Source organism: Sphaeramia orbicularis, chromosome 18 (assembly GCF_902148855.1).
Source record: "Sphaeramia orbicularis chromosome 18, fSphaOr1.1, whole genome shotgun sequence".
Classification (NCBI taxonomy): Eukaryota; Metazoa; Chordata; class Actinopteri; order Kurtiformes; family Apogonidae; genus Sphaeramia; species Sphaeramia orbicularis.
Genome location: NC_043974.1, coordinates 31,930,470 through 31,955,604, shown reverse-complemented (window position 1 = coordinate 31,955,604; position 25,135 = coordinate 31,930,470). Strand labels below are relative to the sequence as shown.

Here is a 25,135-nt window from a genome sequence, read left to right as displayed (position 1 = left end):
GCTTAAGCATGGTTTCATTGGAATTTAAGATTATTTTGTCACTAATCTAATTTTTTTTTTTTTTTTTCCCCTACATAACCAAAAATAGGTCTCGACATGAAATAGTGAAGGATTTTTTCTTTCACTTTCTATAGATTTTTCTTTTCAAATCTATTGCCTTCATATGGATTTGGTATGAATATTACATTCTCTGGAAAATATTTCCTCTTAATTGAAATCAAAGGGTAGTTATGACAGGATATTGATGAGACTCAAGTAGCTGTTTACTGCTGGGGCATTGTTAGGTGAACTGCCTTCTTCTACCTCCACTCTCTTGTCCTTTTGCACTAGTAACCACAGCACTATACTGAATGCTCTAATTCTTCTGACAGTCCCCTGTGTGAACTCAGAGCTTCGTGAAACTGCTTTTCTCCTTATGCCCCACAGACATGGAATGAACTGCAAAACACTATTTCACTTGAAATGTAACATTCTTTAAATACCCTTGGATATTCAAAAAGCAAAAAACAAATACATAAAAATAAATGTCAGCACGTTATGTAAGGGCAACTAGTACAGATACATAACCAAAAAATATTTTTTAAAAAGTAAGTTTAATCTGTAGTTAGATAGCTTTGTAAGAGTATCTGTGAATTATTAGCCAGGATTCTAGTGTAGCAGCTTCACAGCTCTTCGGTGAAGTTCAAGCTCAAAGCTGTTGTGTCTTCTTTTTTGGCGTCTACTGACAGATTTGTGTTACATATATGTCTTGGCTACTCATGCATAACATTTATCAGTTATTTATATCAAAACATGATATTGACAGATTGATGCACCCAAAGAAAATAAGGTCATGACTGAAACTTTACTGTGATGACAGAAACATGGGCGGCATTGTTAAAAGAAAATTATACTGAGTTATGTTAACATGGTGTCTGTGGCTGGGTTTCCTTAACAGTTTAACACAGTGGTTTCCAACCTTTTTTGACTTGTGACCCCATTTTAATGTCACAATTTTCTGGCGACCCCAGACATTCAAAACGGAGACTTTTTTTTTTGCTAAAGTTAATTTGTTTTTGATCATGTAATAGTTTGCTATAATATGTTGCAAATAAACGTTAATTTTACATGACATTTAGGTTATATAATGTAAATTTTTATTAGTAAGTTTTCATTTTTATTTTTATTTTTTTATCAATTACTAGAAATTTCAGGCGATCCCATTTGAATTCCAGGCGACTCTACGTGGGGTCCCGACCCTAAGGTTAAAAAACACTGCATTAACTGCTCCCAATCCCCTTTTTAAGTTGTTTGGTACAGTCTGTTTTTTCTCAAATTGATAAAATCTTTCACCACAAACATCTGAAACCAGTGTGCAAGGGGTTAAACTGTAAATGAGGAGGAAAGAGGGTCTTATTTAGAGGCTCACCTGGGTGTATATCCACCAGCAGCACCAAAGTTTGCTTTGGAAAAATGTCGATCCTTTTACAGGGAAACCTTGGAACTTTAGTAAGTTTTTTTTTTTTTTTGTCTTTTTTTTATCAATTACTAGAAATTTCAGGCGACCCCATTTGAATTCCAGGCGACCCCACATGGGGTCTCGACCCCAAAGTTGAAAAACACTGGTTTAATGCAAAATAAAAGCGATAGTTCTACAACTTTGACAAAGGTGTTTCCATTGAAGAGTGTTTGGCTTCTGATGTGTGATTCTAGTAATGTCCCCTCTTGTGACATGTCGTAATTATTGTAAAATACTGTATAGTTCTTGCAAAATGTTCATTTAAGGAAGATGGACATGCTGAGTTTCATATGAAATGGAAAACCAGCTAGTGTTTGGTTTAGTGCTAATTGAGGCTGATAGTCAGATGATAGTTTTTCCATAAATCATTTTCAGTTTATTTTAATTATGTGCCTTTCCTGGACTCTGTTGATCAGGGGTGTTGAGCTCTTTTTAAATCAGGGGCCACATTCAGCTCAATTTGATTTCGAGTGGATGGGACCAGTAAAATAATCACATAATAACCGATAAATGATGACAACTCTTTGTTTGGTTTGGTTTGATGAAGTAAAATTACATTAAAAATTGTTTACATTTATGAACTATTCTTTCACAATAAAATGTGAATAGTACGGACAACCATGTATAACCCAGAATATGCGATAGGCCGAGTACAGAGGCTGAACCCAAAAGCAAGACCACGAGAGACCAATACAGTTTAGTGTTTTTATTAAACACTTTAACAGAGAGATAGGAACAACACAGAGAATATTTAATTTCTGTGGAGCCTCTGGTTCCGGGGATAAATGTCTGGCCTGCGGGTGGTAACGGCAGGTGGTCGGCTGGGCCGAGCCGGGAAAACCCCAACGGAATCCCCACTAGGGACAGACAGAGGGTGGTCAATAAGCAAGCCAGGTCATACACGGGAAGGCAGTTATACAAGTGACGGTACATGGGGGACGAGCAAACTCACGGTAGTAATCCAGGCGGAGGTCGAAGCACAGGTTATCGTTGGAGGCTGAGGTAATAAAGGGAGCAGGCAGAGACGAAGTCGGGTACGAACCAGGTCGGGAACAGGCAGGCAGGAAAAGGTCAGGCTGAATCGAAGGTCGAGGGACGAAAACAGGTCAAACACGGCAGACGAACAAACAGGATCCAAGAAACGCTGGTAAGTGAATACGAGTTGCAGAGCACAAACTGGCAAAGGAACAGGGGAAGACACAGGGTTTAAATACACAAGAGGGCGGGAAGACAATGAGACACAGGTGGAGATAATCAGGGAAGAGCAAGGTAATCAGGTGAAAGGTGAACACAAAAGGAAGTAAAGACAACAGACAAGACACATGAGGGAAACTTAACAAAATAAAACAGGAAATGACAAACAAAACAGAAAAGACAGACAAAGTCCAGAAGCCGACATGACAGAATATAAGCGCAATTTAACAATATTATGCCTCAGTTTATCATTTGCACATGTACATTGCAACTTACAGATCACAGTAGATCTACAAATACACCAAACATTTAGTAACAGGCAGAATATTGTTCAAATTGTACTTATTTTTCTTAAGACATTTCAGGTTGCTCATATTTGTTCAGGTTATTTACATTTATTTAAAAGATGGTTTGCAAATCTAATTTACAAAAAAATATATATATTTTCATAATATAATTTAACCACATTAAAACTAAAGAGAAAATTTGGAGGTGTCGTTATTTACCGGTCATTATGCTATTACAGTGTTGTCCATATATTTTTACTTCTTCTCATGAAATAACTGTGATAATGTAATTTATTCTTGATAAATAAAGTGTAAATAGGACTCATTGCACCTGGTCAAAGGTGATTACTGATGTGTATAAATAAGAATACAAAAGAGGAACTTGTCTGTAAACAAAATTACTCCAGCTTCATGGGTAATGGTGTATTTTTACTGGTCTGACCCACTTGTCTGTATGTGGCCAATGAACTAAAGTGAATTTGACACCCTACACATTTGTAAATGCATCCCGTGGGCTGAATTAGACCCTTTGGCGGGCCGGCGTTGGCTGTATGTTTGACAGCCCTGTCACAGAAGTTGTAGTGCCAGTCTGATGTGTGCCAGTGGTTGTTTCTGCCTGTTCTGCTCTAATAACATTTAAACAATATTTTGTTCCCCTGATTCTGAATGCATCGCCGTGGTTTCATTCATGCCATATGAGACATGGATATGAGACATCCAGAGCATTATTGCATTAGTTTTTCACCAAAATCTTGATGATAAGAGAGTTAGACCGCTGTGTAAAGTCTTCTTTATCACATCCAAAAGATCCTCAATGGGGTTCAGGTCTGGACCAAGGTTATAATAGTTGTAGATTTTTCATTATAGTTAGTTTTATTTTGACTTTTTTTTCCCCCTAATTCAGTTAGTTTTAATGTGTTTTTAGAGCGGGTTTGCTAGTTTTTATTAGTCTGCCTTTTTTTTTTTTTTTTTGAAATGCTTAGTTTTAGTATTAGTTTTAGTTTTTTCATATCTTTAAAGCTGCAGGAAACTTTCGTCACCAATTTTTCATCAGTTCTGTAAAACTCCAGTCATATCCTCAGTATCACGAATCCTAAGTCTTTCTGTGATTACTCACCTGAATCTCTTCCCTCACGGTAAACAATTTTGAAGTGTACTCCACCATAAAAAAACCATTTGTTTACAAACAGAGCCAGTAGGTAACTCGGGCATCTTTGGAATTTTGTTGCAACGTGCATTGTGGGAAGCGGAGGTTCACGCAGCCGCCTGGCAGCGGCAGCACAACCATATGCTATCATATGGTTGCAACAAACATGATGCGGAAACGGCTGAAACATGGAAATGGCTGGAGGGAAGTAGAGCGGAAAAATTGGTGATGAAAGTCTCCCGCAGCTTTAATCTTCCTCACCGTCATATTCATAGAAATCCCAAACAGGACTCTGCTGCTTTTGCCCAACTTTAGTCTGCATGTTGCAGGTAGAGTGGGGACGAAAAGCCGACTCTAAACAACAAGTGACGAGAAGTGATGAACTGGAAAGTGTGGTATGGTGCTGCCAGCTAAAATGGCTTGAGCAAAATAAATTGATAAATAATTTATAATAATAAAAAATTGATTCCATATTAATCATCAATCTGACATTGACAAAGACAAAAATGAAGGGAATTTTATCCATAATTTCTATACACTTTAGTTACTTTTGTAAGCACACAATATAGTTTCAGTTAGTTATCATTTTTTTCTTTTCATTGTAGTTTCTATTTATTTTAGTAAACAAAAATATGTTTTCAATTGTAGTTTTTATCATTTCGTTAGTTTTCATTAACCATAATAACCTTGATCTGGACTCCCTTCATGCCCTGATCCACTCTTTCACAGTTTGACCCTTATGAGTCCTGGCATTGTCATCATAATTTTAAATATTTGTCATGATTATGACATTTGTTCATATCAGTTTGTGCCCCAGGCCCCTGCTAGCAATGAAGTCCTTGAGTTGAATGTGTCTCAATACTATTGTGAATATGTGTAATTGTCAGAGCACAGTGGAATATTTAATTCTAATCAAACTTTTCAAATGATTTTTTTATTTATTTTTGTGTTCTATGGAGCACCACATGACATTGAAAATTAAATTGACATAAACATGAATAAATCAACATTGCATTTAATCCATCATTTACAGTTTGTTTTCCCTCTATAACCATCCCCAACTCGATAACATCTTTTCAACCGGGTCAACAGGTCACACATTCTCTCATCCTGTTCTCATTCACACCTCCAGGGTCTACATACATTGTTAACGCTGTCTCACATTGACCCATAATGTCATTCCCACAGTGATGTCAGCATGAGCATCAACTGTATTTAATCAAAGATTATTTAAAAGAGCTAAAGCAGACAATAAATGACCATATTGATGACAAAATTCTGAATTTACCCATACATTCTACACTGATTATGTATGTTACTATATAGTTCACATGACAGAGTGGTTGATATCGTCCAAGAAAGTCTACCGGCATTTATTTACTACGTTCAGAGTTCTAAACAGACCCTGGCCTCTGATTCCACCACATTAATCTTAGTTTCCATCTTGAGGATAGCAGTTACTAATAAAATACACTGGTATAAAGCACATGCACATACATAATACACAAAGGAATACAAAGACTTAATAATTTAAAAATGTACTTACCGAAAATATTCCAATAAAAAACTATGAAAAGTCATTCATTTCCCTTCTTTATGTACAATTCAGGTGTCTTCTCTTTACTCCAGTTACATGTGTTGTGTTCCCCTTTGTGAAAGCTGGCGCCTTCGAATCCTGTCACTTATGGCATGAAGGTAGTCTGACGTGGAGCACAAGCCATTCCTTTTACAGACATGAGTTTTTCATAACTATGTTACCATGAACAATACACAATCAAAAACAAATAATAATAATAGAAACAAATTTCAGCTGTCAAACTGCCATTTACAGCACAGTTCCACAGCATTCCCTTTAAAACGGTCTTTGGAATTAAGCTGGTGGCAAATTCCATTCATCATTCTCTAAAAACATCTTCTTATGTAAAGTTCTGTTGAGTGGAGAACAAAGAAATGTAGGTCATGTAGTTCTATCTAATAATGTGCATTTAATAATAAATGTTAGTGCAAAAGTTTTAAGAAGATATAAACATATAATTAGCAGGAAATCAAGATACTTTTACTCAGTGGCGCTGCTACTAATCATGGGCCCCATGAAACCATAATCGTTTTGGACCCTACAGAAATGGACTATCTTCTCAGTCTGTCACTTATGACACCACAAATGAATCCGGAACTTTCCATGCTTTCAACATTTGCCTCCCGACTTCTACACCTCTCTTATACATCAGATCGTACACGAAATTTTCACAACTTCTACATCCACTGGGCTCCTTCCACTGTTCTATGGGCCCCCCACAAATACTGAGCCCCATGAATTTGTCTTGTTTACCCCCCCTCACCCCAATCAGCGCCCCAGCTTTTACTGCTACATTGGGGTCATCTTTTATGAAATAGGATACCTCAATACAACAGCAGTGATGTGATAACTCCTAACCTTCAGTGAAGCCAGCACAAGCTGTACAGTAAAATTAACTTGTACACTCTTGGTGGACTGTTTTTTTGCATACTATGCTTTGGAAAATTACATTTAATTACAGGCTTGTTGACAACACAGCAATTAACCTACATTTACATGCTCATCAATTTTCAAAGTGAGCTTGACCCGTATTTTTAATTGTAAAACATGCAGTAAACACCATGCAGTAAATGTCTCCTCCCTGCTTTTGCATAATCTGTAAGAATGTGGAAAATGACAGCAGAGCCACAGTCACAAACATATTTTTCCAGTTTTGTATTGAAATTCAAGCAGTTCAAGTCCAATGAACAGCTTGAAATGGTACAAAGGTAAGTGGTGAACTGCCAGAGGTTAAAAAAAAAAAAAAGGTAAGGTTAAACAAAACTGAAAAATAATCTACATTTCAGAATTATACAAAAAGGCGAACAAGAAATGGGTTAACAACTTAAAGCAGTTCTGCAGCAATGGAGGTTGATCAAGCCGCCAAAGTTGGTGCTACCAATTCCTACAGGTGTCCCAACGTTTGTGAATTCCTTCCAACCCCCTCTGTCTGCAGAAAAGTAGTGTTGGAACACACTTTGGTACCATACCGTTGGGAGCATTATTTGAACGGTATTGTACTGCAGAAAGTAGTGTGTTACTATAAAAATGGAAAAGAGGAAAAGGCAATTAACCATAGAAGAGAGACAGACCATCAGAACACTTAAAAATGTAGGACTGTCCTACAGAGAAATTGCCAAGAAAGTCCAGGTGTCAGTAAGTCCAGTTTCCTTCACCATCCAAAGGCACTCAGAAACTGGAGGAAATGCTGACAGGAAGAGGTCTGGCAGAGCCAAAGACACAACAGAATCAGAAGACAAGTTTATGACAGTCAACAGCTTTAGTGATAGGAGACTCAGAGGACAACAGCTTCAAGCACAGTGAAGATAGTGGCAAGTCTCAGTTTCAGCTGTGAAGAGAAAACTTGCAGTTGTAGGTTTGATGGGTGGAGTTGCAGCAGAAAACCATTGCTGAGACTTTGGAATGAGAAAAAGAGGTTTGCCTCGGCCATGAAACACCATCAGTGTAATGAGTTTTTACCCGGTGAAGGACCTTCTACTAATAATTGTGTTTTCATATTATTTAAAGTACAGTTTAAAATAGTATGATATTATGTAGTGTCCACAAAAAAAGGATTGTATGAAACCAAACCTGCCAGCATCTCTTTAAACTGTATTCTATCTCTCATATAGTCTCTGTGGCGCAATTTGGTTAGCGCGTTCGGCTGTTAACCGAAAGGTTGGTGGTTCAAGCCCACCCAGGGACGACTGGTTCATTTATGGTACTACTGTATTAATCACAGGGGTAATTATTGTGTGTCATAGTTGCTCCGTTCAAGTATAATTAAAGTAACAGAAAAGGCACAAATGTCAAGACATACACATACAAAAATACATATTAAACAAAGTTAGAACATCAACTTGTACAATATATATGTGATAAATATTATCAATATGCTAATTAAAAGAAATTTAGACAAATGGGTTTTTACCCAGTGAAGGACCTACTACTAATAATTGTGTTTTCATATTATTTGAATTCCAGTTTAAAATAGTATGATACTATGTAGTATCCACAAAAAAAAGAAAAAGGATTGTATGAAACCAAACCTGCCAGCATCGTCTCTACTCTTTTAACTGTATCCTATACCTCATATAGTCTCTGTGGCGCAATTTGGTTAGCGCGTTCGGCTGTTAACCGGAAGGTTGGTGGTTCAAGCCCACCCAGGGACGACTGGTTCATTTATGGTAATACATGATTAATCCAAAGAGGAATTATTGTGTGTCATAGTTGCTTCGTTCAAGTATAATTAAAGTAACAGGAAAAAGCACAAATTTCGAAACGTACGCATTCAAATATACATATTAAACACAGCTAGAACAATGATTTGTACATTATGTACCTGATAAATATTCTCATAATGAGAATTAAAAGGCATGTAGATAAATCAGTGCAAAAATATTTAATGGGTTTTTACCCAGTGAAGGACCGACTACTAGTAATTGAGTTTATATATTATTTAAATTCCAATTTAAAATAGTATGATATTATGTAGTATCCACAAAAAAGGATTGTATGAAACCAAACCTGCCAGCATCGTCTCTCCTCTTTTAACTATATTCTATGGCTCATATAGTCTCTGTGGCGCAATTCGGTTAGCGCGTTCGGCTGTTTACTGAAAGGTTGGTGGTTCGAGCCCACCCAGGGACGACTGGTTCATTTATGGTAATACATGATTAATCTGAAGAGGAATTATTGTGTCATAGTTGCTCTGTTCAAGTATAATGAAAATAACAGAAAAAGCACAAATTTTGAAATGTATGCATACAAATATACATATTAAACACAGCTAGAACAATGATTTGTACAATATGTACCTGATAAATATTCTCATAATGAGAATTAAAAGACATGTAGATAAATCAGTGCAAAAATATTTAATTGGTTTTTACCCAGTGTAGGACTGACTATTAGTAATTGAGTTGCAGCAAGAAAGCCATTGCTGACATCGCTTCAGAATAAGAAAAAGAGGTTTGCCTGAGCCATGAAACACTGCCAGTGGACTACTGAAGACTGGAAGAAGGTGTTATGGACTGATCAAACCTGCAACTGGAAGTCTTCTCTTCACAGCTGAAACTGAGACTTGTTTACTATGACCACTATTGAGCTGTGTTTGAAGCTGTTGTCCTGTGAGTCTCCTATCACTAAAGCTGTTGACTGTCCTAAACTTGTCTTCTGATTCTGTTGTGGCTTTGGCTCTGCCACACCTCTTCCTGTCAGCTTTTCCCCCACTTTCTGAGTGCCCTTGGATGGTGAAGGGCCTGGACTTACTGACACCTGGACTTTCTTGGCAATTTCTCTGTAGGACAGACCTACATTTTTAAGTGTTCTGATGGTCTGTCTCTCTTCTGTCGTTAATTGCCTTTTCCTCTTTTCCATTTTTATAGTAACACACTTCTTTCTGCAGTACAATACCGTTCAAATAATGCTCCCAACGGTATGGTACCAAAAGGTGTTCAACACTACTTTTCTGCAGACAGAGGGGGTTGGAAGGAATTCACAAATGTTGGGACACCTGTAGGAATTGGTAGCACCAACTTTGGAGGCTTGATCAACCTCCATTGCTGCAGAACTGCTTTAAGTTGTTAACCCATTTCTTGTTCGCCTTTTTGTATAATTCTGAAATGTAGATAATTTTTCAGTTTTGTTTAACCTTACCCTTTTTTTTTTTTTTTTACCTCTGGCAGTTCACCACTTACCTTTGTACCATTTCAAGCTGTTCATTGGACTTCAACTGCTTGAATTTCAATATAAAACTGGAAAAACTGGGGTGTTCTAAAACTTTTGTGTGTGTGTGTGTGTGTGTGTGTGTGTGTGTGTGTGTGTGTGTGTGTGTGTGTGAGTGTGTGTGGATACATATGAAGTATTTCATATTTAATCTTTCTTTTATTTATAATATTTCATTTCTCCTACATGTAGATTATTTTTACCCTGCCCACCAAAGGCAAGGCAAAGGGTATTGTTTTTGGTTCCGTTTGTTAACACTTAAGTAGCAAAACTATTGGTCCAAATTGGGTTTATAGATTGCCAGTGACTCAGGATGGATCAATTTTGTTTTAGTTTACTTCAAACTTGGCACATATATAGAGGTAATTGATATGCTCACATCAGTACACACATAAACATAATGACATCAGCTGGATTGATGCCAATATAAGCTATGATACGTGTGAGGTGCATGTATTTGTGGTTTGATTATGGTTTAATAACATTGTGTAACAACAAGTTGTGAACTTTTGCCCTCAGCAGATGTTAGATAATTTGACAGATGAAAAGGAGCAGCTGATGACAGACCAGAGTTTCCTTAAAATATACCACTTAGGGCAAGAATAGATAGTTTACTCTAAGAAAATAAATCATTGTACCTTCACCCTTGTGACTGACACAAAACAAATAATGAAACACGCGTAATCATTGTTTGATTTACGCACGAGTGTGTACTTAAATTGACTAATGTCAATAGTAAGAATGCTTTTCAGATGTACTTTATTTATAATCCTTTGTAGAGGGCTTACAGCACATGTGAAGTGAATGGAGGTGATGAATTGAATGGTTTTGATAGCAGAGTAAAGAATAATGAAGTGGATATTTACTGAGTCATTGTCCGTTGCCCATCCCAAGATAATCCTAATAAAGTCAACAAACCGGTTTCCTTACGTACAAAAACAGGAGGCTAGTAAATGAGTAGATACAAATACAGTACATACTGGTTAATTTTACATAATATGATTGTAGTATAAACATACATAAAAAAAATATGAATTCTGACTTTTTTTTATTACCCTATTTTACAAGGCAGGCAGAGAAATAGGTAAAGTACATTGTCATTGGTACACTTTATTTTGTTGAAAGTCGTGGGTTTAGCATAATGATAATCCTCTCACAAATGTGGCACTGACAAACTCAAAACACGTAGCAAAATCCTCCTATTTTAACTCATAAAGACTCAAACATCCATCACTGACCAAAAGCGTCTACTGATCTAAACTGTTTAATGCCTGTTGAGCCACGAATCCTATTAATCCATGTAACTAATTGTTGTAAAATACAGTTTGTCATCTTTTCATGGTCATCTGATATGACCCATTTGGATGTTCAGAGGCTCTGTAGTTACCGTGGAAACACCATCATCTTCTACAACATTGATTCACCAGTAAAACACATGGAGTTTGATAAGTGACAACAGTTGTAGACACTTGTTTTATGTTCAATTAATGATGGATTTTTCTGAAAAAAATCACTTTTTCTGCAGTTTTCTGTTTTTGATATAATAACCCTCAACTTTAATCAGAGCTTTAATGAACATCTACATGATCAGTAAATTAAACACAGGAAAATACCTGATTTATAGTAATAAAATGCAAAATATAGCAGATAATATTATAATATATGATGATGAATCACTTAAGAAAGGATAAGTATAGATGAAATTTTATTTGGGAAGTGACACAAAAGTAGCTCTGGGTCTTTATGGGGTAATGAAGAGGGCGAAGACCACATTTATTCTTATTAGCTTTGTGTAATCTCTGTCCCAAGTGATTTATCACCATTTGTTATAATATTCTTTTGCATTTTTCATTGTAAATCATGAATTTTCCTATATTTAATTCACTGATCATGTAGATGCACTGCAATTCGTACCATTACTGTAACTTTGCTGTTCTTGATAAACCTGATCTGCAGTAACATGTTTAGTGTAAATCAATTAGTAATTTTTAGACTGTAATTAACAGTTTTCTTAAACAAATAGTTTTTTTTGTTGTTGTTGTTTTTTGCAAATTAGCTCCATGAAGTGAGTTATAACTAGTATTAGTGTACACTAAAATGTGAGAAAACATCAGATTAGCTGCATAAAAAATGTTTTTATTTCATAGTTTTCACACAGTATATCACTTTCTGTTATTGTGTTTTAAATACATGTTTCTTTGCATCAAAAATTAAACGAATAGTGTCCAGCTGAGTGGACATTTTTGTAACTCCATAAATAATAGGTTCATTTGAAAAAATCCAATCACATTGTTTTTTTCATGCCTAAAGAGGAATAAAAACACTCAGGAAAAAAAAACAAAAAACTTGATTAGGGTTCTTATAATCCATGCATCATAGGGTTAAAAAGTCTGGCATTAAACAGGCACCATGGTTTACCTGAAGAACAGTTAGCTAGTATGAAAGTCCTCCGATCTATACGTGATATGCACTCATGTAGCTCTTTTGTTAACGTGAGATGTTCTTGGTTAAAGGAGATCATCTGAGTTGACTTAAAATGATTCTCCCCAGCCAAGAGGCCCCAGTTCCATAGGACCCCTCACCCACAACATAACAAACCCATGAACTCGTAGACTCAGGACAGATACTGTATATGTGACAAGCTTATGAACTCATTGACCCAGATCATATAGGGCAATTCAGATACTTCACATACAGTACTGTACAATACATCCACTTATTGAGCATCAGAAGAAATTACTATGCATCTTCTTGTGAATGCATTCTTTTGAATTCTTTCAGAGCTGTAAGGCAGTTCATTAACGATGACTCCGCACACTTTGAATGAGGGTGTGTGCTGACTCACTGAAGGAAGACTGACGTGATAATCAGTTAGATTGACCTTCACTGAAATGACAGAAAAGGGATTATTTGCAACAAAAAAAATGATGAATAACACCACCCTGTCCAAGCTTCTGTAATGGTTTCTAAATATGAGTGTATACAAACCACACAGACTAACAGCTGGGAATGCAAATATTTGTAATTACCATTTATGATGCTCTATGGAGGCTCCTCTTGTTCCTCTGGATGAGAGGCATTTGAAACTGTAAATGTGGCCTTGAACACAGTTGGGTGGTCAAAGGTAATGGGCCTCAGCATAGCAATTTTGGGGTTATATTGGAAGAACACTATAGTTCCTTTTAATTTTTGAGATGCTGCTGATGTTTTTAAAGATTTTACGAAGGATGTTGCACCCGTAGATCCTCTTTTATTTTGAATTTTTTGATTGCTTGTAAATTTAGATGTTGAACGGTCTGGGACAGACAGGGTTGTAGTTGGGGTGGCTGTAGTTTCTGGTACCACAGCTGTAGTCATATCTGGGGCAGCTGCTGTTATTGAAACAGCTGTTGATGGTGCAGTTGGTAGTGTATCTATGGTTGTAGTCTGGGCTGCTTTGGTTTTATTTGGCACTTCTGTGGTTGTAGTTAGATCAGAGGTGGTAGTGGGCAGTGCTGTAGTTGTGGCTGAAGTCACTGCACCAGTCATCATACTTGGTGTAGCTATAGTTGTTGAAGGTGCAAATATGGTTGTAGTCTGTGCTGCTGTGGTTATACTTGACACAGATGTGGCCATAGTTCTGGCAGATGTGGTTATTGTTGGCAGAGCTGTAGTATCAGTTGCACTTGAAATTGGTGCAGCTGTTGTCATAGTTGATGGAGCTATAGTTGTTGGAGGTGCAAATATGGTTTGAGTTGATGCAGTGGTTGTGGGGGAAGGTGTGGTTGCAGTGTTGGAAATAGAAGTTGTTGGTGCAAATGTGATTGTTGTTGAGGTAAATATGGTTGTTGTTGCTGGAACAGAAGTTATAATTGGTGAAGCTATGGTTGAGGGTGTAGTCGTGGCAGGATTTGTGGTTGATACAGTTTTGGTGGTTGTTGGAGAAGATCTCATTGTAGTTTGGGCAGCAGTCATTGTTGGTGCAACTGTGACTGTTGTTGGGGCAGAGCCTGTAGTAGTTAAAGCTGGGCTATTTTGTACACGTGTAGTTGGTACAGCCATGGTTCTTGTGATAGGGGTAGTGTGGACAACATTTGTTGTTTCAGCTGTGGGTGTCATCTGGCCTGAAACTGTAGTTGGTGCAGCTGTGGTTATTGTTCTGACATATGTTGTACTTGTTGGAAGTGAGGATGTTGTTGAGACAGGTGTGGTGATAGTCTGGGCAGCAATACTTGGTTCAGCATTGGTGGAAGTCTGGGAAGAAGTTGGAGTTGTTGCCTCTGTGTTTGTTGTTGGGTCAGCAGTTGTATTTGGCAAAGGTGTGGTTGTTGATGGCTCTGGTGTGGTTGTAAGCATAACCAAATTTGTATTCATTGAATCTGTGGTTGCTGAAACAAAGGTGGTTGCAGTTGATGCAGCTGTGGTTGCTGAAACTCTGATTCTTGTTGGAGTAAATGTTGTAGTTGATGCAGTTGTGGTTGTGGAGTCAGGTGTGGTTGTAGTCATGCCAGAAATTGTAGTTACTCCACCTGGGGCTGGTGTTGAGGCAGGTGAGGTTGTAGTTTGGGCAGCAGTGTTTGTTGTTGGTGAAGCTGTAGTGGTTTGTAAAGCTGTAGTTGTAATTGATGCAGCTGTGGTTGTTGTTGTGGAAGCTGTATGCATTGACGGGGCAGCTATGACTGTAGTTGGTACAGCTGTGGTTGTTATTGGGACAGATGTGGTTTCTGATGCAACTATGGCTTGTGTTAATTCAGCTGTGTTTATTGTTGCTGAAACGCTGTTTGTTTTTGGTGCAATGTTGGTTGTTACTAGTGCAGGTGTGGTTTTGTTTGGGTCAATAGTAGTTATTTGTGCAGCAGTGGATATTGGGGTAACTGTGGTTGTTAACGTGGTTGCATTTTGGGCAACAGTGGTTGTTAATGCAGCTCTGGTTTGTGTTAATTCATCTGTAAATGTTGTTAGAGCTGGTTTTGTTACTGTTGCTGAAACTCTGTTGTTGTCTGTTGTTTTTGAAACTGTTGTGTTTGTAGGTTGGGCACCTGTGGTTGTTGTTTGGGTAGACATTTCAGTTGGAGCAGGTGTTGTTGTTATTGGAGGCAAAGCTGAAGTTACTGCCTCTGTGGTTGTTATTGAGATAGATGCAGTTATACTTCGGTCAGCAGTAGTTGTTGTTGTTGTTGGAGTAGACGTTGTTATAGTTGGTGTATGTATGGTTGTAGTTACTGCAGCTGTTGTTATTGTAGGGGCACCATAAGTTGTAGTTTGGCTAAAAGTAGTTGTTGGTGACGCTGTGGTTTTTGATTGGGCTGCAGCAGTTAGTGCAGCTGTAGGTGTTGTTTTGATAGAAGTTGTAGATGGAGCAGCTGTTGGTGTAGAAGGTATAGTTGGTGAAAAGAAAGCTGCAGGATCTTTGGTTGTTGATAGGGCAGGAATAGCTGTTGTTGGGGCAGAAAATGTAGTTGTTGTAACTGTGGTTGTGTTTGAAACAGATTTTGTCATTTGGGTAACTGTAGTTGTTGTTGGGGTAGACATTTTTGTAGTGGTAGTATTTGTACTTTGTTTGGCTATGTTTGTTATTGGTTCACCTGTGATTGTAGTCTGAGAAAACGTTTGAGTCAGTGCGGCTGTAACTGGGGCAGTGGCTGTGAATGGGGCAGCAATAGTCGTAGTTGATACGGCATTAGATGTTGCTGCAACCGGTATGGTTCTTGCTTGGGCACCAGAACTTGTAGTTGGTGAAACTGTAGCTGTTATTGGGAAAGATGTGGTTGATGTTGAGGCAGACGTGGTTGTAGCTCGGGTAGCAGTAGCTGTTGTTGATGCAGCTGTGGTCAATGTTGGTTTAGATGTGGTTGTAGATATTGTAGCTGTGGGTGTTGTAGGGGAACCAAGAGAGTTAGTTGGTGCAGCTGTAGTTGTAGGGGAAGATGTCGTCATTGCAGATGCTGGAGTGTTTGTAATATTGAAAGATATGGTTGTTGTTTGGGTGGATGTTGCTGTAAATTGGGCTGTAGTCATAGTTGGTCCAGCTGTGGTTGTTTGTATTGTTGTGGTTGTAATTTGGTGAGGTGTGATTATAGTTTGTGGCGCAGTAATTATTGGTCCAGCAGTAGTGGGAGCAGAGGTTGTATCTAGCAAAGTTGTGGTTCTTATTGGTGCAGGTGTTGTTGTAGTCACAGCCAAATTTGGAGTTGTTGAAGCTGTGGTTGTTGGAACCAGTCTGATTGTAGTTGATGCTGTTGTGATTGCAGGAGTAGGTGTGATTATTGTTGAGGCAGGTGTTGTTATATAGGTTGTGGTAGAAATTGTAATTGGTGAAGCTGTAGTGTTTGATGATGCAGGTGTGGTTGTAGGTGAAACTCTGGTTAATGTTGGTGCAGATATTATAGTTGCTGCAACTTTGGTTGTTGATACAGTTGTGGTTATACTTTGGGAAGAAGTTGTTGCTTCAGTTGTGACTGTAGTTTGTCCAGAAGGTGTAATTGGTACAGCTGTGGCTGTTGTTCTGGTAGATGTAGTTGTTGCAGGTGTTGGTGATGTTGACACAGGTGCCGCCATAGTTTGGGCAGTAGTAGTTGGTGCTGCTGTGATTGAAGTCTGCGTAGAAGTTGAAGATGATGAATCTGTGTTTGTTGTTGGGGCAGATGTAGATGCATTTTGTGTAGCTGTAGTTGACTTTGCCACTCTGTTTGTTGTTGGAGTAGAAGTTGTTTCTGGCAAAGTTGTGGTCATTGGTGGTGCAGGTGTACTTGTAGTCATGGCCAAATTTGGAGTTATTGAAGCTGTGGTTGTTGGTACAAATCTGGTTGTAGTTGAAGCAGTTGTGGTTACAGGGGCAGGTGTGGTTATTGTTGAGGAAAGGGTGGTTATAGTTTGGGCAACAGAAGTTGTTGGTGCAGCTGCAGTTGTTGGTGGTGAAACTGTAGTTTCTGATGAAGCAGATATGACTGTAGTTGTTGCAGCTCTGGCTGATGGTGAGGTAAGTGCCATTACATTGTGGGCAGCAGTGGTTATTGATGCTGTTGGGGTTTGTGTGGATTCAGCTGTGGTTCTTTGTTGAGCTGTAGTTTTAGGTGATACAACACTTCTTTCTGTGGCCAGTGTGGTTGTTGCTGGGGAACCAGAGGTTGTAATTGATGAAACTGTACTTGTTGCTGTGAGAGATATGGTTGATATTGATGCAGGTGTGGTTGTAGCTCGGCCAGCAGTAGCTGTTGTTGATGCAGCTGTGGTTAAAGTTGATTTAGGTGTGGTTGTAGATGATGCAAATGTGCTTGTTTTCAGGTCACTGGAAGTGTTAGTTGATACAACTGCAGTTGTAGGGGGAGATGTCATCGTTGTTGATGCTGGAGTAGTTGTAGTATTGGAAGCTATGATTGTTGTTGTTGTTTGGGCAGGTGTTGTGGTAAATTGGGCTACAGTCATTGTTGGTCCAGCTGTACTTGTTTGTGCTGTTGTAGTTGTGTTAGGTGTAATTATAGTTTGGGGAACAGTAGTTTTTGGTTCAGCTACGATTGTAGTCTGAGAAGATGGAATGAGTGCAGCTGTAGCTGTGGTTGGGGCAGGGGGGGTTGTAGTTTGGTCAAAAGTAGTTGTTGGTGCAGTTGTTCTTGTAGTCAATATATATCTTATACTTGTTGCAATTTTGGTTGTTTTTGGAGGAGGTGTGGTTGTAGTTTGGGAAGCCATAGTTGGTGTTGGAGTAGAAGCTGTAATTGGGGAACATGTGGTGTTTGATGGTGCAGGTGTGGTTGTTGTTGGTGAAACTCTGGTAAATATTGGAGCAGATATTGTAGTTGTTGCAACTTTGGTGGTTGAGACAGATGTGGTTATACTTTGGGAAGTTGTTGTTTCAGTTGTGGCTGTAGTTTGGGAAGCAGTAATTATTGGTTCAGCAGTAGTGGGAGCAGAGGTTGTATCTAGCAAAGTTGTGGTTGTTAATGGTGCAGGTGTGGTTGTAATCATGGCCAAATTTGGAGCTGTTGAAGCTGGGGCTTTTGGAACAAATGTGGTTGTAGTTGAAGCAGTTGTGGTTGCAGGAGTAGGTGGGATTATTGTTGAGGCAGTTGTTGTTATATATGTTGGGGTAGAAATTGTAATTGGTGAAGGTGTGGTGTTTGATGGTGCAAGTGTGGTTGTTGTTGGTGAAACTCTGGTTAATATTGGAGCAGATATTGTAGATGTTGCAACTTTGGTTGTTGACATAGATGTGGTTATACTTCGGGAAGTTGTTTCAGCTGTGGCTGTAGTCTCGCTAGAAGGTGTAATTGGTACAGCTGTGGCTATTGTTCTGGTAGATGTAGTTGTTGCAGGTGTGGGTGACACTGACACATCTGTGCCTATAGTTTGGGCAGCAGTAGTTGGTGCTGCTGTGGTTGAAGTCTGCGTAGAATTTGAAGATGATGAAACTGTGTTTGTTGTCGGGGCAGATGTGGTTGCATTTTGTGTAGCTGTAGATTTTGTCCCTCTGTTTTTTGTTGGAGAAGAAGTTGTATCTGGCAAAGTTGTGGTCATTGGTGGTGCAGGTGTGGTTGTAGTCATGGCCAAATTTGGAGTTGTTGAGGCTGTGGTTGTTGGTACAAATCTGGTTGTAGTTGAAGCAGTTGTGGTTGCAGGGGTAGGTGTGATTATTGTTGAGGCAGGTGTTGTTATATATGTTGAGGTAGAAATTGTAATTGGTGAAGCTGTAGTGTTTGATGGTGCAGGTGTGGTTGTAGGTGAAACTCTGGTTATTGTTGGAGCAGATATTGTAGTTGTTGCAACTTTGGTTGTTGAGACAGATGTGGTTATACTTTGGGCAGAAGTTGTTGCTTCAGTTGTGGCTGTAGTCTGTCCAGAAGGTGTAATTGGTACAGCTGTGGCTGTTGTTCTGGTAGATGTAGTTGTTGCAGGTGTGGGGGATGTTGACACATCTGTGGCTGTAGTTTGGGCAGCAGTAGTTGGTGCTGTTGTGGTTGAAGTCTGCGTAGAATCTGAAGATGATGAAACTGTGGTTTTTGTCGGGGCAGATGTGGTTGCATTTTGGGTAGCTGTAGTTGTTTTTGCCACTCTGTTTGTTGTTGGAGTAGAAGTTGTTTCTGGTAAAGTTGTGGTCATTGGTGGTGCAGGTGTGGTTGTAGTCATGGCCAAATTTGGAGTTGTTGAAGCTGTGGATGCTGGTACAAATCTGGTTGTAGTTGAAGCAGTTGTGGTTGCAGGGGCAGGTGTGGTTATTGTTGAGGAAAGGGTGGTTATAGCTTGGGCAACAGAAGTTGTTGGTGCAGCTGCAGTTGTTGGTGGTGAAACTGTAGTTTCTGATGAAGCAGATATGACTGTAGTTGTTGCAGCTCTGGCTGATGGTGAGGTAAGTGCCATTACATTGTGGGCAGCAGTGGTTATTGATACTGCTGGGGTTTGTGTAGATTCAGCTGTGGTTCTTTGTTGAGCTGTAGTTGTAGGTGATACAACACTTCTTTCTGTGGCCAGTGTGGTTGTTGCTGGGGAACCAGAGGCTGTAATTGATGAAACTGTACTTGTTGCTGTGAGAGATGTGGTTGATATTGATGCAGGTGTGGTTGTAGCTCGGCCAGCAGTAGCTGTTGTTGATTCAACTGTGGTTAAAGTTGATTTAGGTGTGGTTGTAGATGATGCAAATGTGCTTGTTTTCAGGTCACTGGAAGTGTTAGTTGATACAGCTGTAGTTGTAGGGGGAGATGTCATCATTGTTGATGCTGGAGTAGTTGTAGTATTGGAAGCTATGATTGTTGTTGTTGTTTGGGCAGGTGTTGTGGTAAATTGGGCTACAGTCATTGTTGGTCCAGCTGTACTTGTTTGTGCTGTTGTAGTTGTAGTTGTGTTAGGTGTAATTATAGTTTGGGGAACAGTAGTTTTTGGTTCAGCTACGATTGTAGTCTGAGAAGATGGAATGAGTGCAGCTGTAGCTGTGGTTGGGGCAGGGGGGGTTGTAGTTTGGTCAAAAGTAGTTGTTGTTGGTGGAACTCTGGTAAATGTTAGAGCAGATAATGTAGTTGTTGCAACGTTGGTTGTTGAGACAGATGTGGTTGTACTTCGGGAAGTTGTTGTTTCAGCTGTGGCTGTAGTTTCGCTAGAAGGTGTAATTGGTACAGCTGTGGCTATTGTTCTGGTAGATGTAGTTGTTGCAGGTGTGGGTGATGTTGACACATCTGTGCCTATAGTTTGGGCAGCAGTAGTTGGTGCTGCTGTGGTTGAGGTCTGCGTAGAATCTGAAGATGATGAAACTCTTTTTGTTGTCAGGGCAGATGTGGTTGCATTGTGTGTAGCTGTAGATTTTGTCACTCTGTTTGTTGTTGGAGGAGAAATTGTATCTGGCAAAGTTGTGGTCATTGGTGGTGCAGGTGTGGTTGTAGTCATGGCCAAATTTGGAGTTGTTGAAGCTGTGGTTGTTGGTACAAATCTGGTTGTAGTTGAAGCAGTTGTGGTTGCAGGGGTAGGTGTGATTATTGTTGAGGCAGGTGTTGTTAAATATGTTGAGGTAGAAATTTTAATTGGTGAAGCTGTAGTGTTTGATGGTGCAGGTGTGGTTGGAGGTGAAATTCTGGTTAATATTGGAGTAGATATTGTAGTTGTTGCATCTTTGGTTGTTGACACAGATGTGGTTATACTTTGGGCAGAAGTTGTTGTTTCATTTGTGGCTGTAGTTTGGCCAGAAGGTGTAATTGGTACAGCTGTGGCTATTGTTCTGGTAGATGTAGTTGTTGGAGGTGTGGAGGATGTTGACACATCTGTGGCTGTAGTTTGGGCAGCAGTAGTTGGTGCTGCTGTGGTTGAAGTCTGCGTAGAATTTGAAGATGATGAAACTGTGTTTGTTGTCGGGGCAGATGTGGTTGCATTTTGTGTAGCTGTAGATTTTGTCCCTCTGTTTTTTGTTGGAGAAGAAGTTGTATCTGGCAAAGTTGTGGTCATTGGTGGTGCAGGTGTGGTTGTAGTCATGGCCAAATTTGGAGTTGTTGAGGCTGTGGTTGTTGGTACAAATCTGGTTGTAGTTGAAGCAGTTGTGGTTGCAGGGGTAGGTGTGATTATTGTTGAGGCAGGTGTTGTTATATATGTTGAGGTAGAAATTGTAATTGGTGAAGCTGTAGTGTTTGATGGTGCAGGTGTGGTTGTAGGTGAAACTCTGGTTATTGTTGGAGCAGATATTGTAGTTGTTGCAACTTTGGTTGTTGAGACAGATGTGGTTATACTTTGGGCAGAAGTTGTTGCTTCAGTTGTGGCTGTAGTCTGTCCAGAAGGTGTAATTGGTACAGCTGTGGCTGTTGTTCTGGTAGATGTAGTTGTTGCAGGTGTGGGGGATGTTGACACATCTGTGGCTGTAGTTTGGGCAGCAGTAGTTGGTGCTGTTGTGGTTGAAGTCTGCGTAGAATCTGAAGATGATGAAACTGTGGTTTTTGTCGGGGCAGATGTGGTTGCATTTTGGGTAGCTGTAGTTGTTTTTGCCACTCTGTTTGTTGTTGGAGTAGAAGTTGTTTCTGGTAAAGTTGTGGTCATTGGTGGTGCAGGTGTGGTTGTAGTCATGGCCAAATTTGGAGTTGTTGAAGCTGTGGATGCTGGTACAAATCTGGTTGTAGTTGAAGCAGTTGTGGTTGCAGGGACAGGTGTGGTTATTGTTGAGGAAAGGGTGGTTATAGCTTGGGCAACAGAAGTTGTTGGTGCAGCTGCAGTTGTTGGTGGTGAAACTGTAGTTTCTGATGAAGCAGATATGACTGTAGTTGTTGCAGCTCTGGCTGATGGTGAGGTAAGTGCCATTACATTGTGGGCAGCAGTGGTTATTGATACTGCTGGGGTTTGTGTAGACTCAGCTGTGGTTCTTTGTTGAGCTGTAGTTGTAGGTGATACAACACTTCTTTCTGTGGCCAGTGTGGTTGTTGCTGGGGAACCAGAGGCTGTAATTGATGAAACTGTACTTGTTGCTGTGAGAGATGTGGTTGATATTGATGCAGGTGTGGTTGTAGCTCGGCCAGCAGTAGCTGTTGTTGATTCAACTGTGGTTAAAGTTGATTTAGGTGTGGTTGTAGATGATGCAAATGTGCTTGTTTTCAGGTCACTGGAAGTGTTAGTTGATACAGCTGTAGTTGTAGGGGGAGATGTCATCATTGTTGATGCTGGAGTAGTTGTAGTATTGGAAGCTATGATTGTTGTTGTTTGGGCAGGTGTTGTGGTAAATTGGGCTACAGTCATTGTTGGTCCAGCTGTACTTGTTTGTGCTGTTGTAGTTGTAGTTGTGTTAGGTGTAATTATAGTTTGGGGAACAGTAGTTTTTGGTTCAGCTACGATTGTAGTCTGAGAAGATGGAATGAGTGCAGCTGTAGCTGTGGTTGGGGCAGGGGGGGTTGTAGTTTGGTCAAAAGTAGTTGTTGTTGGTGGAACTCTGGTAAATGTTAGAGCAGATAATGTAGTTGTTGCAACGTTGGTTGTTGAGACAGATGTGGTTATACTTCGGGAAGTTGTTGTTTCAGCTGTGGCTGTAGTTTCGCTAGAAGGTGTAATTGGTACAGCTGTGGCTATTGTTCTGGTAGATGTAGTTGTTGCAGGTGTGGGTGATGTTGACACATCTGTGCCTATAGTTTGGGCAGCAGTAGTTGGTGCTGCTGTGGTTGAAGTCTGCGTAGAATCTGAAGATGATGAAACTCTTTTTGTTGTCGGGGCAGATGTGGTTGCATTGTGTGTAGCTGTAGATTTTGTCACTCTGTTTGTTGTTGGAGGAGAAATTGTATCTGGCAAAGTTGTGGTCATTGGTGGTGCAGGTGTGGTTGTAGTCATGGCCAAATTTGGAGTTGTTGAAGCTGTGGTTGTTGGTACAAATCTGGTTGTAGTTGAAGCAGTTGTGGTTGCAGGGGTAGGTGTGATTATTGTTGAGGCAGGTGTTGTTATATATGTTGAGGTAGAAATTTTAATTGGTGAAGCTGTAGTGTTTGATGGTGCAGGTGTGGTTGGAGGTGAAATTCTGGTTAATATTGGAGTAGATATTGTAGTTGTTGCATCTTTGGTTGTTGACACAGATGTGGTTATACTTTGGGCAGAAGTTGTTGTTTCATTTGTGGCTGTAGTTTGGCCAGAAGGTGTAATTGGTACAGCTGTGGCTATTGTTCTGGTAGATGTAGTTGTTGGAGGTGTGGGGGATGTTGACACATCTGTGGCTGTAGTTTGGGCAGCAGTAGTTGGTGCTGCTGTGGTTGAAGTCTGCGTAGAATTTGAAGATGATGAAACTGTGTTTGTTGTCGGGGCAGATGTGGTTGCATTTTGTGTAGCTGTAGATTTTGCCACTCTGTTTGTTGTTGGAGTAGAAGTTGTTTCTGGCAAAGTTGTGGTCATTGGTGGTGCAGGTGTGGTTGTAGTCATGGCCAAATTTGGAGTTGTTGAAGCTGTGGATGCCGGTACAAATCTGGTTGTAGTTGAAGCAGCTGTGGTTGCAGGGGCAGGTGTGGTTATTGTTGAGGTAAGGGTGGTTATAGCTTGGGCAACAGAAGTTGTTGGTGCAGCTGCAGTTGTTGGTGGTGAAACTGTAGTTTCTGATGAAGCAGATATGACTGTAGTTGTTGCAGCTCTGGCTGATGGTGAGGTAAGTGCCATTACATTGTGGGCAGCAGTGGTTATTGATACTGCTGGGGTTTGTGTAGATTCAGCTGTGGTTCTTTGTTGAGCTGTAGTTGTAGGTGATACAACACTTCTTTCTGTGGCCAGTGTGGTTGTTGCTGGGGAACCAGAGGCTGTAATTGATGAAACTGTACTTGTTGCTGTGAGAGATGTGGTTGATATTGATGCAGGTGTGGTTGTAGCTTGGCCAGCAGTAGCTGTTGTTGATTCAACTGTGGTTAAAGTTGATTTAGGTGTGGTTGTAGATGATGCAAATGTGCTTGTTTTCAGGTCACTGGAAGTGTTAGTTGATACAGCTGTAGTTGTAGGGGGAGATGTCATCGTTGTTGATGCTGGAGTAGTTGTAGTATTGGAAGCTATGATTGTTGTTGTTGTTTGGGCAGGTGTTGTGGTAAATTGGGCTACAGTCATTGTTGGTCCAGCTGTACTTGTTTGTGCTGTTGTAGTTGTAGTTGTGTTAGGTGTAATTATAGTTTGGGGAACAGTAGTTTTTGGTTCAGCTACGATTGTAGTCTGAGAAGATGGAATGAGTGCAGCTGTAGCTGTGGTTGGGGCAGGGGGGGTTGTAGTTTGGTCAAAAGTAGTTGTTGTTGGTGGAACTCTGGTAAATGTTAGAGCAGATAATGTAGTTGTTGCAACGTTGGTTGTTGAGACAGATGTGGTTATACTTCGGGAAGTTGTTGTTTCAGCTGTGGCTGTAGTTTCGCTAGAAGGTGTAATTGGTACAGCTGTGGCTATTGTTCTGGTAGTTTTAGTTGTTGCAGGTGTGGGTGATGTTGACACATCTGTGCCTATAGTTTGGGCAGCAGTAGTTGGTGCTGCTGTGGTTGAAGTCTGCGTAGAATCTGAAGATGATGAAACTCTTTTTGTTGTCGGGGCAGATGTGGTTGCATTGTGTGTAGCTGTAGATTTTGTCACTCTGTTTGTTGTTGGAGGAGAAATTGTATCTGGCAAAGTTGTGGTCATTGGTGGTGCAGGTGTGGTTGTAGTCATGGCCAAATTTGGAGTTGTTGAAGCTGTGGTTGTTGGTACAAATCTGGTTGTAGTTGAAGCAGTTATGGTTGCAGGGGTAGGTGTGATTATTGTTGAGGCAGGTGTTGTTAAATATGCTGAGGTAGAAATTTTAATTGGTGAAGCTGTAGTGTTTGATGGTGCAGATGTGGTTGTAGGTGAAATTCTGGTTAATATTGGAGCAGATATTGTAGTTGTTGCATCTTTGGTTGTTGACACAGATGTGGTTATACTTTGGGCAGAAGTTTTTGTTTCATTTGTGGCTGTAGTTTGGCCAGAAGGTGTAATTGGTACAGCTGTGGCTATTGTTCTGGTAGATGTAGTTGTTGGAGGTGTGGAGGATGTTGACACATCTGTGGCTGTAGTTTGGGCAGCAGTATTTGGTGCTGCTGTGGTTGAAGTCTGCGTAGAATCTGAAGATGATGAAACTGTGGTTTTTGTCGGGGCAGATGTGGTTGCATTTTTTGTAGCTGTAGATTTTGTCACTCTGTTTGTTGTTGGAGAAGAAGTTGTATCTGGCAAAGTTGTGGTCATTGGTGGTGCAGGTGTGGTTGTAGTCATGGCCAAATTTGGAGTTGTTGAGGCTGTGGTTGTTGGTACAAATCTGGTTGTAGTTGAAGCAGTTG

General features: G+C 40.0%; 1 protein-coding gene and 3 non-coding genes across 4 annotated transcripts; 3 read left to right on the top strand and 1 right to left on the bottom strand.

The window, feature by feature from the left end:
* The first annotated feature begins 7,812 nt into the window (after window positions 1-7,812).
* On the top strand, window positions 7,813-7,887 carry trnan-guu (transfer RNA asparagine (anticodon GUU)). The gene has a single exon. It is a non-coding gene; the product is annotated as a tRNA-Asn (tRNA).
* Window positions 7,888-8,278: 391 nt separating this feature from the next.
* On the top strand, window positions 8,279-8,353 carry trnan-guu (transfer RNA asparagine (anticodon GUU)). Its single transcript has one exon. It is a non-coding gene; the product is annotated as a tRNA-Asn (tRNA).
* Window positions 8,354-8,756: 403 nt separating this feature from the next.
* Window positions 8,757-8,831, top strand: trnan-guu (transfer RNA asparagine (anticodon GUU)). The gene has a single exon. It is a non-coding gene; the product is annotated as a tRNA-Asn (tRNA).
* Window positions 8,832-12,087: 3,256 nt separating this feature from the next.
* On the bottom strand, window positions 12,088-16,659 carry LOC115438266 (mucin-2-like). The gene is made up of 2 exons (XM_030161739.1): window positions 12,938-16,659; window positions 12,088-12,794 (listed from the first exon to the last, which is right to left on the bottom strand). The coding sequence occupies exon 1, from the start codon at window positions 16,644-16,646 to the stop codon at window positions 12,951-12,953; it is 3,696 nt and encodes a 1,231-aa protein (XP_030017599.1). The 5' UTR covers window positions 16,647-16,659; the 3' UTR covers window positions 12,088-12,794; window positions 12,938-12,950.
* Between the last annotated feature and the right edge of the window lie 8,476 nt (window positions 16,660-25,135).